The 16,837-nt window shown below is 45.7% G+C and overlaps 1 protein-coding gene across 1 annotated transcript in view; it reads left to right on the top strand.

Moving 5' to 3' along the window:
- The window catches only part of TIE1 (tyrosine kinase with immunoglobulin like and EGF like domains 1), a 538,492-nt gene that overhangs the window by 412,623 nt on the left and 109,032 nt on the right, over nucleotides 1-16,837 (top strand). Inside the window, exon 13 of the mRNA XM_069642443.1 lies at nucleotides 6,888-7,178. Within this exon, the coding sequence (XP_069498544.1) occupies nucleotides 6,888-7,178 (291 nt within the window). The remainder of the gene's footprint in view (nucleotides 1-6,887; nucleotides 7,179-16,837) is intronic.

Genomic DNA, 16,837 nt, shown 5'->3' with positions numbered 1-16,837 from the left:
GCTACCTACTAGTCAAAACTAAAAAGAATTAGAGGTATAGCAAATTCTGTACATTTAAGCAAGAATTTAAGATTCAGAATCAATAACATACTAACGGGAGGTTGGTGATATCCCTTGTGTTTGACATTTGGACTCAGTTTAGGCAGCCCCCGAAGCATCAATGAAATAATCATAGAACTTGAAGGCTGTCTACCTGATATTATAATTGTGGGGGATCCAACTTCCCCCTTTGTTCTCCTTTTTTAAAACCCTTCTAGAGGACAGAAATCCTTTATTGGTCCATCTCCGGTCTACTTCTGATCGACTTGATATTACCCCTGCATTTCCCGCCAGAGAACATGCTGCGGTCCTAGCACACTGCCTGTCTAAGTACTTTAGTCTTGCCCTTCACTCTGGCGTTGTGCCCACTGACTCGAAACTCTTCAGTTTTGACTCATTACTTAAAAAGGCTTGTTTTTAACAATGTTCACCCTATTGCAGGCCTTGCCTGGATCTTCACAGTTTTGGAGAAGGAAGTGGTCAGGCAGCTTCAAGACTATGTAGTTTTAGCTTAAGCACTGGAAGTTTTTCAATCAGAGTTTTGTCATTTTCATGGGATAAATACCACCCTTTAGATTTGTTTCATAAACCTGAAGGTGTCTCGCTTGCTAATCCTCCGGGATCTATCATCCAGGTGGCCAGGACACGGCCATCGGTATTGGAGCCAGTTCCTGGTGGTGGACCAGTAAGGGAGGATCACCTGGATGGGGGTCCTCGGGAGTGGAAGCAGGACACCGACGGGTGAGAGGCAGTATACACCTTCTTTCAACACCTTTACCCCATCCTACCACGTAGGTTATTCAAAACCACTGCCCCCCTTTTCCGGCACGAACACTTTCACGTGACACACCAGAGAATGGACTAACACCAGAGCAGAGGTAATTGATCAGAATCACACACACCTGACGGCCCTTTCCCTTCCTCACAGGGATAAAAGGTGGAGCAAGAGAGCACAGTACGAGCAAGGCAGACCGCACGATGAGACAGCTATCCAGACCCGGCAGTTGAAGAGGAGGAGAAAGGGAGCAAATATTGAGAGGCTGACAAGGAGAGACACAATCTTGCCCTTTCCGACGCAGATCTGTGAAACCTTCGCAGACGGAATCGTATGACCTAGGACAATAGCCCAAGTGTGCTGCAACAAATGTCAATGGTACACGAAGCATATCAACGCTGATTAGCGGGCCCGAGGGACACTCCTGCTATCGTGGCGCCGCCTTGACTCCAGGGAAGAAGAAAGCCAAGCGGTTCATCAGAGCCGGTGAGTCGAGGGGAGAGCCGATAAGAGCTGGGCTGTCGTGGATGAAAGACGCAAAGTGGCAAAATGAACTAAGTTCAAAAGAACTGTAAAAGTATTGAGGGGAAACCAGCTGCAAAGGGGACCAGAACCACGTGGGTGCTAACTCGAGTGACTCTGTTCGATCCCTGTGTGAATGAAACTACAGTACCCAGAAGGCTGTAGGAGAGCCCCCAAGTTAAGTCAATGTGGTCATAGGGGAGGTCAAGTAGAATCCCCGTACAGTCAAAAGCCTTTGATCTACGAATTATAAAGAAAGCAAAGGAAGTGAATCCTGTACCTATTTGTGAAGGTGAAGTTGGTAAGAGTGAAGTCGACCGAGGGATGCCGACGAGAAGGGGGCAAGTCTAAAGTCCCAAGAAACAGTGTGTTGACAAGAGTGAACCCAGCCGAGGGATGTCCACTGGAACTGTTTAAAAAGACATTAAGATTTGTGAAAGAAGGATCTGCGCCCAGAAGTGAGGGATCCAGGGGTGAAGACTCCTCACCCTAAGTGAAACAAAGAAACAAACTTATTTCGCTGAAGGACCTTTCATTTTGTTATTTGAACACGTCAGGCCCTTGAAGGCAAGAAACTTTCTAAGGAAACAAAACTTGGCCAAGGCTCCTGATAAGATGCAACAGAACTGTCGACTCGTGCCGAGGAAGCTCGAGTGTGTGCTGTGCTCCAACATCCCACCATACCCTGTGCTCAAGCTCAAAACGTGGGGAAGGGAGACCCAAGCTACCGCATCCTGACATATTATTTGAGAACAATTCTTTCTTTTCTTGAGAACTATCCTGCACCCCTTTTTGTATTAGCTTTGTGGTTTGGTTGACTCCTGTCCTTATGGGCGATGAAGTCACCACCGCTACCATTTCCAGATGGGCCAACACTCGCCAGTGTGGCTCAGCTTTTGCCTGAGCAAATGTGACCACATCTCCTCTTTCCACAGGGAACTGCATTGGCTACGGGTTCCCAGTTAGGGAACTGCATTGGCTACAGGTTGCCAGTTGGGGAACTGCATTGGCTACGGGTTCCCAGTTAGGGAACTGCATTGGCTACGGGTTCCCAGTTAGGGAACTGCATTGCCTATGGGTTTCCAGTTAGGGAACTGCATTGGCTATGGGTTCCCAGTTAGGGAACTGCATTGCCTATGGGTTCCAAGTTGGGGAACTGCATTGGCTATTGGTTCCCAGTTACGGAACTGCATTGGCTATGGGTTCCCAGTTAGGGAACTGCATTGCCTATGGGTTCCCAGTTAGGGAACTGCATTGGCAACGGGTTCCCAGTTAGGCAAACTGCATTGCCTATGGCTTTCCAGTTAGGGAACTGCATTGGCTACGGGTTCCCAGTTAGGGAACTGCATTGCCCATGGGTTCCCAGTTAGGGAACTGCATTGGCTGTGGGTTCCCAGTTAGGGAACTGCATTGCCTATGGGTTCCCAGTTAGGGAATTGCATTGGCAACGGGTTCCCTAACTACGGGTTCCCAGTTAGGGAACTGCATTGCCTATGGGTTCCCAGTTAGGGAACTGCATTGGCTATGGGTTCCCAGTTAGGGAACTGCATTGCCTACGGGTTCCCAGTTAGGGAACTGCATTGGCTACGGGTTCCCAGTTACTGAACTGCATTGGCTATGGGTTCCCAGTTAGGGAACTGCATTGCCCATGGGTTCCCAGTTAGGGAACTGCATTGGCTACGGGTTCGCAGTTACTGAACTGCATTGGCTATGGGTTCCCAGTTAGGGAACTGCATTGCCCATGGGTTCCCAGTTAGGGAACTGCATTGCCCATGGGTTCCCAGTTAGGGAACTGCATTGCCTATGGGTTCCCAGTTAGGGAACTGCATTGGCTACGGGTTCCCAGTTACTGAACTACATTGGCTATGGGTTCCCAGTTAGGGAACTGCATTGCCCATGGGTTCCCAGTTAGGGAACTGCATTGGCTACGGGTTCCCAGTTGGATCGAAATTAAGATTGGCTGTTTAGTATTTAAATGCCTCCACTGTTTGCTCCACCTTATCTTTCAAACTAAAGTGTCAATTGCATCTCTCGGAGGACCTTGTGACCTTTAGACTCCAGTTCCAAATGGTTCCCTGACTAAATGTAAGACTAGGGAGACAGGAGCTTTTCTGTACAGGGTCCTATGTTTTGGAATGCCCTCCCTTTACATAGTCGTTTGCTTCCTAGCTTGACACTGTTTGGAGGGACCTTCAAACAAATGTTTTCAACTAAACGTTACTTCAAGCCTTTTTTTAAAAAGAAAATGATGCACTCAGAGGCAATTTCGTTTGGTAGGTAGGTTGGTGTCACCCAAACAAATGGACTAATTCTCCTGCCCACAACAAGCGGCTGCAAAGGTTTGATATTACCTAGACAGTCTTCATGGAACTTCGTTCCTAGCCTGGTTACATTGAGCCCCCCAGGTGTTCTCTTTCTCACATCTGCTTGATCCTTTCCTCTTGGCCTTTCCTGCAGGCCACATTTATCCAGAGGTAAGAATAAACTGGTTTCAGTCCCGCTGGCCACATTCCTTTCTGCTTTAAAATGTTCACACTAAGAGAATCAATCTGGCAAAATTTTTTGGAGACCTCCACGAGTCTTGGTTGGGTATACACGTACAACAATGTTAAGCGGCACGCGCTATGTGCGAAACCTCAACAAACAACACTAAGCCTTTGTCAATGAATGCGCCAAACAAGAGATGCTGGCATTGCCTGGACATTATTTACCTGCTAAAACAGAGTCCTGCTACTCACATTAGGATTTCAGTACTTGCACTGGCCACAACGCCACATGATCGGAAGGGAGATTAGACTCTGAATGCCCCTGTTCCTGTGGCCAGTCGCCATGGGCTGTAGCTTCTATTGCCCACCATCTCATTTCGCAAAATCAAACACACATATCCCATTCCATCAACAATATATTTTTCACTAATGTAGGCCAACCCTCACACAATTCCCACTGGACGTACCTGTTCAGACTGGCCCTGTCAATCTTGGCCCAGGTGCCAAATAGCACAGAATTGCATTGAATACCTGAAGATGATTAACTGATATCCATATTAATAAAACTGGAAATGTGATGTCTTCACTGATGTCGCATATTGTTTCAAAGCTGTTTTTAGATTGTGATATTTTAGTTATCAATATAGTGGTTTTAAAACAGATGTCTTGTCGCCTTAACAAATCAAGTACGAGTAATGAAGCTTGAAAAGTGATACATTAAGAGAATGGAGTTGTCGTAGAAAGTTCAGACGAAGATAAGTTTGACAAACAGATATCTAGAATGCCTCACTGTGCCGAAAGTGTCTGGGCAAACTGCAAGAGCACTGGGTAAACCTTGTCCTGAGGAAGAGGTCAAAGTAGAAACAACTTCATAAAAACATGGAAAGTTGCAGACACAGCAAAGGGCCAACCAAAAGGACTACATTGAATATAGGGAGTAGTTGCAGCGGGGACCATGCCTTCAGAATTTCTTATCTATTCTTTTTAAAACCCACCATAATTTAAAATAAGTTTCTCTAAAGAAGTTCAGAGATATGTGTCACATCTGAATGCAATTTGTACCATGCAATGCGACTCTTGGCCACATGCGCTCAGAAGGTCAACATTTGGGGGAAATGTTGCAAGAGAAATAGCAAGATATCGAGGATACGGTACGAACTGGCACTACAGTCTCTTAAATCCATCCAAAATTGGGAACAGCTTGACGTATACTGCAAGATTACCAACGATGATGCAATGAGGATCCTGACGCAAACCAAAGAGACCCTAATCTCTCCCACTCTGGGAGCTTGGAAAGAAGTCTGTCAAGCTCTGCTTATTCAATACGATATTCCGCTTGAAGCTCTGATTAACAGACCTACGAAAGCAAAAAAGAGGATCAAGGAGATTGACTGGATCCAAGCCATTGATGAAAAAGCAATGTACAAAATCAACATAATCCCTGAACTCGAAACAAGGGCTGTGAACGAATTACTTTCTCACTTGGGAAAATGTCCCTCCAAATCAATCCGTGACACATACTTACGACTCCGACTCAATGTCTTGCACACCAGAGAATATCTTGCAAATGCCAAGCAAATACCCACGGAAGAAAATATCTGCAGGTTTTGTGAATAAAGAAACCAAGATGAGACGCTATACCACATCTTCATGGAATGTCCCACGCTAATCGAGCGCAGGATTTAATTTGCCAGTACGATGAAACATCAGAGAACAGGTTCTGGAGATGAGGAAATGTGGCTGCAAAGAATATCTGGCAAAAATATCAAGTTGATCACCAGGATGGTTCAATTCTGGACAAGAACTAATTCAACTCTGTATGAATGGAAAGACATCCAAATCATACAAAGAAACTGATGTTAAGATGTTTCTGATCACATGAACCATAATATAAAAGTTTGTTTCCAAACTAATACGTTTATTAATAAAAAAATAAAAATAAAATAACAAGATTGTAATATTACAATGTAGATCTCCCTGCCCCTTCACCCCCATGCCACCAGCATACTGACCTCTAGAAGCAAGCCATAGGCCAGGCTGTGCATGAGCTAGGAATGGAGACATTTGGTGTCTGTTAAAGTAGCCAAGCGAAAGCCTAATATAGCAAAAAGCAGAATAAGTAGGAACGTTTCCCCCATTAAAATGGCTATTCTTTTCTCTTGCTGTAAGGATTGAAAAAGTGGATTACTCAAAATGATAGTATTATTTGTATTAATAACTGTTAAATGTATTAGTCCCTCAAGAACAGCTCTACATTTTTAATTTCGTCTCATGTAAAAATATCTTTAATTCGGGAGTGGAAGGGAGATAGTCCATCATGAAAAACGGAAGTCGAGGTATCGTTTGTGGAAAGGCTTTCCGTGTTGCTACACTAGCAGCGCCAGTCTTTCCTTTGTGTCTATGCTGGCTGGAAGCATATTTAAGCTGCCATGTCAGCGGTGCTGAAAGCCGATCCTGTCTGCTCATAGCTGCCCCCAAAAGGGACAGACTGATGGACTTTCCCAAATCTTCTGCGCCGTTGAAGACGTTTTACAGTTCTGGACACCGAATCTCATGCAGCTATATTTATATATATATATATATATATATATTATTGTGCCATATTTAATTAAACTTTTAACACATGCTTTTAGAACAAATCATCATTTTATTGAAACAAATCATCATACAATAATACTGTAAAATCACAATCAGTCTGTGTCTTTCTAAAATTCATAAAATCAAAATATCTCCATAGTTAATCAATGAGCGATCATTTCTGATTCAAGCAAAGTCTCCAAATATTTGGACTAATGTTGATCGTTTTTATACTCTGTTGTATAAGGTTTACTGCACGCCGCTGCTTTTGTACATTGGGATTCAATGTTTACTCTGGATGTTTTTGCTCTAAAGCACTTTGCATTGGTTGAATAAGTGTTTGAAGGTCTGATGTGCAATATAACCTAATGGGCCCAATGGTATTGGACTGGTGATTCAATGTGATGCCATGGTTCAGGGTGCCAGTAAGTATTTGCAAGACATGCATCCTTCCAATTTATAGACTTTTATTGCTTTCTCTTTGCCAGGCCCATCTCCACCAAGGTCCCTAGAAGGCAGTGTCCTTTCTGAAAACACAGTCGAGCTGAAGTGGCTGCCACCAGAAGACCCCAACGGGGGCATCATAAAGTACACGATTGAGCGCCAGGCCCTGGCAGTGCCCAGCGAGCAGAAATGGATTGACACTGACAGTGAAAACGAGACCCGGAAGCTCATCACGGGTCTCAATGCCAGCACCGAGTACCAATTCAGAGTCCGTGCCAATTCCAAGATCCCTGGAGACTGGAGCCAGCCTGTGACAGTCAAGACTGACCATGAAGGTAAGCGCGCAGACTGTCTCTTCCACCAGGGCATTGCAGGTGGACGTGACATCTTGAAGAAGCCATACCACTGAAAAGGGGGTGGGGTGTGAAGAGAGTGGTGAACAAGCCATACAGAGGGAGAGAGAGAAGAGAGGCCTGTCCTTACTGCCAACATATAGCCATGAGGGTAAAGAATGCAAAAGCCCACCAGTGAGGAAAGGGAGTTGTGAGGGGAGAAAAAGCCTGCCCACACCACTGAGAGCTTGTGGTGTGAGGGGATTGATGGTATAGAATCCCAAGAGTAAGTGAAGGGAGAACCTCGTCCTACTACCTGGCTATGAGAGTACAGAATGGCAAGCCCTACCACAGGAGAAAGGGAAACGTGATGGAAGAGAGACTCTGCGTCTACCACAAGAGACAGGGGAGAGTGATGCAAACTCTACCACTGTAGAAAGGGAAGTGTGATGAAAGAGAGACCTTGGGTCTACCACAAGAGACCAGGGAGAGTGATGCAAACCATACCAGTGGAGAAAGGGAAGTGTGATGGAAGAGAGAACCAGGGTCTAACACAAGAGGCAGGGAGCAAGCGTAGAGCAATGCAAGCCCTACCACTGAATGAAAGGGAGTGTGATGAAAGAGAGGAAAGGGGTCTACCACAAGAGGGTAGAGTGATGCAAACCCTAGCACGGGAGAAAGGGAGGTGTGATGGAAGCGAACACCTGGGTCTACCACAAGAGACAGGGGAGAGTGATGCACACCCTACCCCTGGAGAAACGGAAGTCTGGTGAAAGAGAGACCCTGGGTCTACAACAAGAGACCGGGGAGAGTGATGCAAACCCTACCAGTAGAGAAAAGGGAGTGTGATGGAAGAGAGTACCTGGGTCTACCACAAGAGACAGGGTAGAGTGATGCAAACCCTACCCGTGAAGCAAGGTAAGTGTGATGGAAGAGAGACCCTGGGTCTACCACAAGAGACAGGGTAAGATTTATGCAAACGCTACCCCTGAAGAAAGGTAAGTGTGATGGAAGAGAGACCCTGGGTCTACCACAAGAGACAGGGGAGAGTGATGCAAACCCTACCCCTGGAGAAACGGAAGTCTGGTGAAAGAGAAGTGTGGTGGAAGAGAGACCCTGGGTCTACGACAAGAGACCGGGGAGAGTGATGCAAACCCTACCAGTAGAGAAAAGGGAGTGTGATGAAAGAGAGTACTTGGGTCTACCACAAGAGACAGGGTAGAGTGATGCAAACCCTACCGTGAAGCAAGGTAAGTGTGATGGAAGAGAGACCCTGGGTCTACCACAAGAGACAGGGTAAGATTTATGCAAACGCTACCCCTGAAGAAAGGTAAGTGTGATGGAAGAGAGACCCTGGGTCTACCACAAGAGACAGGGTAAGAGTTATGCAAACGCTACCTGTGAAGAAAGGTAAGTGTAATGAAAGGGAGAACCTGGGTCTGCCACAATAGACAGGGAGCAAGGGTAGAGCAATGCAAACCCTACCTCTGGAGAAGGGAGGTGTGATGGAAGAGAGAACCTGGGTCTACCATAAGAGACATTGTAGAGTGATGCAAACCCTACCCTGAAGAAAAGGGAGTGTGATGAAAGAGAGGACCTGGGTCTATCACAAAAGATAGGGTAGAATGATGCAAACCATACCAGTGCATAAAGGGAAGTGTGATGGAAGAGAGACCCTGGGTCTATCACAAGAGACAGGGAGCAAGGGTAGAGTGATGCAAACACTACCTCTGGAGACAAGGGAGTGTGATGAAAGATAGGAACTTGGGTCTTCCACAGGAGACAGAGGAGAGTGATGCAAACCCTACCTCTGGAGAAAGGGAAGTGTGATGATAGAGAGTACCTGGGTCTACCACATGAGACAGGGTAGAGTTAAGCAAACCCTTCCAGTGGAGAAAGAGAAGTATTAGGAAAGAGAGAACCTGGGTCTACCATAAGAGACAGGGTAGAGTGATGCAAAGCATACCAGTGAAGAAAAGGGAGTGTGATGAAAGAGATAACTTGTGTGTACCACAAGAGACAGGGAGCAAGGGTAGAGCCATGCAAGCCCTACCACTGCAGAGAAGGGAGTGTGATGAAAGAGAGTACCTGGGTCTAACACAAGAGACAGGGTAGAGTGATGCAAACCCTACCCGTGAAGAAAGGTAATTGTGATGGAAGAGAGAACCTGGGTCTACCACAAGATTCCAGGAGCAAGGGCAGAGTGATCCAAACCCTACCTCTGGAGAAAAGGGAGTGTGATGAAAGAGAGGACCTTGGGTCTACCACAAGAGACAGGGTAGAGTTATGCAAACCCCACCAGTGGAGAAACGGATGTGTGATGGTAGAGAGAACCTGGGTCTACCACAAGAGACAGAGGAGAGTGAGTGATGCAAACCCTACCCGTGAAGAAAGGTAGGTGTGATTGTAGAGAGAACCTGGGTCTACCAGAAGAGACAGGGTAGCGTGATTCAAACCATACCAGTGAAGAAAAGGGAGTGTGATGGAAGAGAGTACCTGGGTCTATCACAAGAGACAGGGTAGAGTGATGCAAACCATACCAGCACAGAAAGGGAAGTATTATCAAAGAGAGTACCTGGGTCTACCACAAGAGACAGCGTTGAGCAATGCAAACCCTACCTGTGGAGAAAGGGAAGTGTGATGGAAGAGAGTACCTGGGTCTACCACAAAAGACCGGGGAGAGTGATGCAAACCCTACCACTGGAGGAAGGGAAGTGTGATGGAAGAGAGTACCTGGGTCTACAAGAGAGAGGGTAGAGTGATGCAAAACATACCAGTGAAGAAAAGGGAGTGTGATGAAAGAGATAACTTGTGTGTACCACAAGAGACAGGGAGCAAGGGTAGAGCCAAGTAAACCCTAGCACTGCAGAAAAGGGAGTGTGATGAAAGAGAGGACCTTGGGTCTACCACAAGAGACAGGGTAGAGTTATGCAAACCCTACCTCTGGAGAAAAGGAGGTGTGATGGAAGAGAGAACCTGGGTCTAACACAAGAGACAGGGAGCAAGTGTAGAGCGATGCAAACCCTACCACTGAAGAAAAGGGAGTGTGATGAAACAGAGATCCTCTGTCTACCACAAGAGACAGGGTAGAGTGATGTAAACCCTAACAGTCGAGAAAAGGGAGTGTAATGGAAGAGATAACCTGTGCCTACCACAATAGATAGGGTGCAAGGGTAGAGCCATGCAAACCCTACCACTGAGGAAAAGGGAGTGTGATGAAGAGACACCCTGGGTCTGCCACAAGAGACATGGACCAAGAGTAGTGGGATGCAAACCCAACCCCTGGAGAAAGAGAAGTGTGAGAGAAGAGACAGCCTGGGTCTATCACAAGAGACAGGTAGCAAGGCTAGAGTGATGCAAACCCTACCACTGAAGAGAATAGAGTGTGATGAGAGACGCTGGGTCTACCACAAGAGACAGGGTAGAGTGATGCAAGCCCTACCACTGTAGAAATGGAAGTATTATGAAAGAGACAGCCTGGGTCTACCACAATAGACAGGGAGCAAGGGTAGAGCAATGCAAACCCTACCTCTGGAGAAAGAGGAGTGTGATGAAAGAGAGCACCTGGGTCTACCACAAGAGACAGGGAGCAAGGGTAAAGCGATGCAAACCCTACCCATTGAGAAAGGGGAGTGTGATGGAAGAGAGTATCTGGGTCTACCAGAATAGACAGGGGGCAAGGTAGAGCAATGGAAACCCTACCACTGGAGAAAGGGAAGTGTGATGAAAAAGACAACCTGGGTCTACCACAAGAGACAGGGAGCAAAACTAGAGTGATGCAAACCCTACCCATGGAGAAAGGGGAGTGTGCTGGAAGAAAGAACCAGGGTCTACCACAAGATACATGAAGCAAGGGTAGAGTGTTGCAAACCCTACAACTGGAGAAAGAGAAGTGTGAGAGAGGAGACATCCTGGGTGTTATGAGGATTTCAACCATCCGCACAGGGAGTGTGCGCTCGCCTGGGCTTTTTTTGAAATTTTGTAAGAAATGGAATTATGGGAGATCAACCTCGAACAATTTGTGGGGCTAATCCGCAAACATTTTCCTATGCTCCCCGCACAACAAACCCATAGTCAAGTGTACTCTGGGGGGACACAGCCTACGGGCAGAGTCCTTCCTGTCACATTTAGCTGGAATGTGGCAGCGAGGAGTACATGAAGGCAACACCTTCCTCCTGCCATGGCCAGCCTAATTAAATATCAACGGCTCAATGGTTCCGTCCTGCCCATTGTAGCTCTGTGTGGTGGCAGCATATACTGATGAGTTAATTGAAGCAGGCCTGCGGAGAAGCCTGGTCACAGAACTAACAAAGGGCAGGAAACTCCAACACCTCTTTGATTTGCAATGTGTCAGCTTGAACCTAGCTCTCACCCTTCTGTATGAAGGGCGGTGAATGTCATGTTTAGGAAAACTGTTTACAATATGCAACCCCTCCAAGGGGAACCCCTTTCAGAGGGAAGAAGTATGTGATTTGATGGAGACAAACAGTCTGTTCTCGCCACAAACTTCAAGCGAGACCTGCGCTTTGACCAGGAGCCACATAGAGCTCAATAAACCAGAGAGACACCTTGGCCCACAACAGACAGGAGGAAGATGTGTGGGAGTTATTAGTACATGTTGTCACCCCTTACCTTTCTGTTGCAAAGCACTCTGGTTATGACCTCACGCATAACAGTAGATTGTTGGTGAGGACCCAGGATTGGTTCATTAAGGTAGGATTGTCCTGCACCAATCACTGGGGCAAAATTGACTTCAAAAGAGGGTTGAGTCCCTCTTTTGGCAGATCATCCAACGACTTTGATAGGAGTAAGAAAAAGGACTAATTTGGACACTGGCTGAAGGTACAGTCTGCCTTACAGCTTCTGTCACTGAAGTAAGGCCAGGATTTCCAAGAGGGAAAACGTCCTTCCCCTAAATATCTCCTGGGGAAAAGAGGGATATACCGACCTCAGAGGACCCGTCCAGCAGCTCCAGAACCAGTAAGCCAGCCAACACACAACGTGCCTTCCTAGGTTCTGACAGCAAGCTTCCTAGGTGGGAAGTGCCAGACAGTCTCTGAACAAAGGACAAGGCCATTGCCTGCACATACTCTCCTCAGCTTGGGGCTGTCCTCCTTTGTTAGGCAGAATCATATGCAGTACCCGTTGGGAACACTACACACAATTAAGACTACAAGTGTCAGTACAATTTCACCTTTGGTACAAGCCTGTACTACACAGTAGTGTAGTAGCAGTGGCTGAGCAGCCAGCCTTATCTCAAGAGTAACGTGAGCAGTAGAACAAGTTACACAAAGGACCAACAAATACAGTGATTCAAACAAACATTTACTCAAGGGGCGTGTGCTGGAAGAGAGAACCTGGGTCTACCACAAGAGACATGAAGCAAGGGTAGAGTGTTGCAAACCCTACCACTGGAGAAAGAGAAGTGTGAGAGAGGAGACATCCTGGGTGTTATGAGGATTTCACCATCCGCACAGGGAGTGTGCGCTCGCCTGGGCTTTTTTGAAATTTTGTAAGAAATGGAATGATGGGGGATCAATCTCGAACAATTTGTGGGGCTAATCCGCACACATTTTCCTATGCTCCCCGCACAAAAAACCCATAGTCATGTGTACTCTGGGGGGACACAGCCTAAGAGCACAGTTCTCCCTGTCACATTTAGCTGGAATGTGGCAGCGAGGAGTACATGAAAGCATATCCTGTAGGGGGAAGGCAACACCTTCCTCCTGCCATGGCCAGCCTAATTAAATATCAACGGCTCAATGGATCCGTCCTGCCCATTGTAGCTCTGTGTGGTGGCAGCATATATTGATGAGTGAATTGAAGCAGGCCTGACAAGAAGCCTGGTCACAGAACTAACAAAGGGCATGAAACTCCAACACCTCTTTGATTTGCAATGCGTCAGTTTGAAGCTAGCTCTCACCCTTCTGTATGAAGGGTGGTGAATGTCATGTCTAGGAAAACTGTTTACAACATGCAACCCCTGCAAGCGGACCCCCTTTCAGAGGGAAGAAGTATGTGATTTGATGGAGACAAACAGTCTGTTCTCCCCACAAACTTCAAGCAAGACCTGCGCTTTGATCAGGAACCACATAGAGCTCAATAAACCAGAGATACACTTTGGCCCACAACAGACAGGAGGAAGATGGGTGGGACTTAGTAGTACATTTTGTCACCCCTTACCTTTCTGTTGCAAAGTACTCTGGTCATGACCTCACGCATAACAGACGATTGTTGGTGAGGACCCAGGATTGGTTCATTAAGGTAGGATTGTCCTGCACCAATCACTCGGGCTCATTTGGTTTCAAAAGAGGGTTGAGTCCCTCTTTTGGCAGATCATCCAACGACTTTGGTAGGAGTAAGAAAAAGGACTAATTTGGACACTGGCTGAAGCTACAGTCTGCCTTACAGCTTCTGTCAGTGAAGTAAGGCCAGGATTTCCAAGAGGGGAAATGTCCTTCCCCTAAATATCTCCTGGGGAAAAGAGGGATATACCGACCTCTGAGGACCCGTCCAGCAGCTCCAGAACCAGTAAGCGAGCGAACACACAACGTGCCTTCCTAGGTTCTGCCATCAAGCTTCCTAGGTGGGACGTGCCAGACAGTCTCTGAACAAAGGACAAGGCCATTGCCTGCAAATACTCTCCTCAGCTTTGGGCTGTCCTCCATTGTTAGGCAGAATCATATGCAGTACCCGTTGGGAACACTACACGCAATTAAGACTACACGTGTCAGTACAATTTCACCTTTGGTACAAGCCTTTACTACACAGTAGAGTCGTAGCAGTGGCTGAGCAGCCAGCCTTATCTCAAGAGTAACGTGATCAGTAGAACAAGTTATACAAAGGACCAACAAATGCAGTGATTCAAACAAACACTTACTCAAGGTTTCTTGGTAAAAGAATATACATTTAATTACACAGTCATTTGGAAAACATTACACTAGCAAGAGCAGCTCAATATCATATACTAATATGCTACAAATATACAACCAATAAGTTACTGAACCAGTTCAGTTCCCCTGAAGTGGGAGAAAAATGGCACTTCAGTTACTTTTAAAAGGGGTAAAAAGACAAGGTTAAAAGAAATCAAGGCACAAATACTTTCATAGGCAGGGCAAAGGGTTTCAATTCACTACAACGAGCAATTGAATTCAATAGCCCCGGGCCAAAGTCAATGGTTTAGACTCTTGTATAGGATAGCACAGTTCTGGTAGTAAACGGTTAAGGCTTTGCCACAGATCTTAGAAGAATTTGGTCAGACGAAAAGTTATATGTTGGCCTTGGGAAGGACAAGCCTTCGAAGTCGGGAAAGTTTCACAAACTTTCACCGTGGCCGCAAAGATTTCTGGACCACGTTTGCACAGTACGTTTAAAGTGAAGAAGAGCTATAGCTGAGGCAGTTGTTCCTGGCATGAGTCGTGGGGGCAAGAGGGAGGATGTCAGGAGGTTCCTGCACTGCCCAGGGAAGAGGACACAAGCTTGGCAAAACGTTGGTTTATAATGGCTATTATATGCCGACAACCTCATTTTGTTATCTAAGACACCGATGGGGTTGCGTAATATGCTTCAAGCATTGGAGAAATATGCCAAGCTTAATCGAATGACCATAATCATCACGAAAACAAAGGTGATTCAGTTTGGAAATTGTCAACAAAGAAATAAAAAAAATATGGGTGGCTACTAGATAACCAACATCTAGAATCGGTGTGTGAGTACACCTGTCTGGGTGTAAACATTAACAATAATCCAAATGACCCCCCGTATGAGACCACTATGATGTTGAAATGGAATGGTTTAACATCACAATCTAGAATTATTAGTGGTAAATATTGTAAATTCACCATTGCACTTCTGATAACATGTTATAAGCAAAAGGCTCTCCCTGTACTGCTAAACGGAGCTGAAAAAAGAGCATTTATTGGGATAAAAAAGAAGGGGCTTATTGGAGAAACCTCCTGAAACGCCCTAAATCTACACCAGTGGCCCTTATAAGGCACAAACTAGGGCTCATATCAATATATGCCATTTATAAATGGAAAGTATGCATGCTGTATTGGAAATGTGCTCTGGAAAAGCATCAGAATGGGTTGGTTACGCAGCTAGCAAATTATGTGAGCGAGTCAAGGGACAGCTTTATCAAGCAATGGAAGTCGCAGGCGCAGGAGTTCATGCAGGAGTTCATGCAGGAGTTCATGCAGGAGTTCTTGCAGGAGTTCATGCAGGTGGCCGACATAGAGGATGATCTGCTGTTACAAAATCCAGTCAAAGCAAAGCAGAAAATGTGGGAAATGGACTGGATCAGGACCAGGGAATTGTGTCATCTTTATAAATGCTTTAAACAAAATCCTTTCGCCTCAAAGTCTTTTGGAACCCCTGATGCGTATCTCTTAAAATCACCAAATGTCATGCATCGGGCAGGACTCCTGCGCCTGAGGCTAAATCGGTGGAAAACTAGAGAAGTTACATCAAAATGGGTTGTTGATAATGAAGGAAATACCATTTGTCGGTTCTGCAATATACACAAGGAATCTTTGGAACATATCATTACTGTTTGCTCGGAATTGGAGCCCTTAAGAGTTAAATACTTTAAAAATCTCTTTAAACATCTAATACACAGGGGGCCGAAAGATCTAAGAAAATATGTATTTCATGTGTATTCGAGAACAGTAGGTTATGCAACTATGAATTTTTTGAATGAACTAAAACTGGAAAATGACCATAAGCAAGAGGGAAAAAGCTGAAATTGCAATGGTATAATTACGGTGTAAGTTGCCTCTTATGTTAGGCTTGAGGTTCATTTTCATGCATTCTGTTGATTACAGTTCTCATTAGCTTATTTTCATCTTTTTAGGTCATCTTTTTTATTTATTTTAATCAGTATTTTTATTTAGGACACAAATGAATGTGCATGTACATGTTAATCGCTTTTAAGGAATATGAACATTTTTGTTTACATTTTTTGCTCATATATTCTTATATATGTTTTATATCTGTGAATAACAGTAGAAATGAAGTAGATGTATTTTGTATTGAAAGGTTGAATTTTTCAGCCAAATCAAAAAGAAAAAAAAAAAAAATCTTTGGTTTTTGGTGTGAGTGCCTTAAAGACCACAAACTGGTTTCCTTCCCACTGGCTATCCGGTTTTCCACAGCATTCTGCAGAAAATTCGACCAGGAGGGGACGGTGTCCAGGCGTCTTACGAGTTGGTTGTTCCCACCAAAATCAAGGGAAGAAGTTAACCTTGAAGGGCTTCTCTGTCGATGGAGTTCAGGCAATTCAGACCTGCAGCAGGGCTTCACCGGTGGACCAGGAGTTGCAGCAGTCCTCTTCATTCAGCTCGTCTTCGGTTCTTTCATTCCAGTGGTCGACTCTGCTTTCCAAGTCACAGAGACCTGCCAGCCAATCAAACCAGAGTGCATTCAGGTCTCCTAGGAGTCTAAGCACAGGGAGATTCGGGCATCTCCCTCACATCCTGTCCACCCCAGACACTCAGGCACCAGAGGAGGGCTTCAGCACTGAAGCCCCCCAAAGGGCAACGAACAAAGGGACCAAACCTAGTTTGGCACGCAGAGACAAACACAAGAAGGACCTTTCCAAAAAGAAACAGTGAAAAAGGTCGACCGGAGTCTGTTTTTACAGATAGGTCTTGGGCACCATTTTG

The sequence above is a fragment of the Ambystoma mexicanum genome, chromosome 1q (genome assembly GCF_040938575.1).
Source record: "Ambystoma mexicanum isolate Mex_15411 chromosome 1q, UKY_AmexF1_1, whole genome shotgun sequence".
In the NCBI taxonomy this organism is placed as follows: Eukaryota; Metazoa; Chordata; class Amphibia; order Caudata; family Ambystomatidae; genus Ambystoma; species Ambystoma mexicanum.
This window is presented reverse-complemented; position numbering and strand designations above follow the sequence as displayed.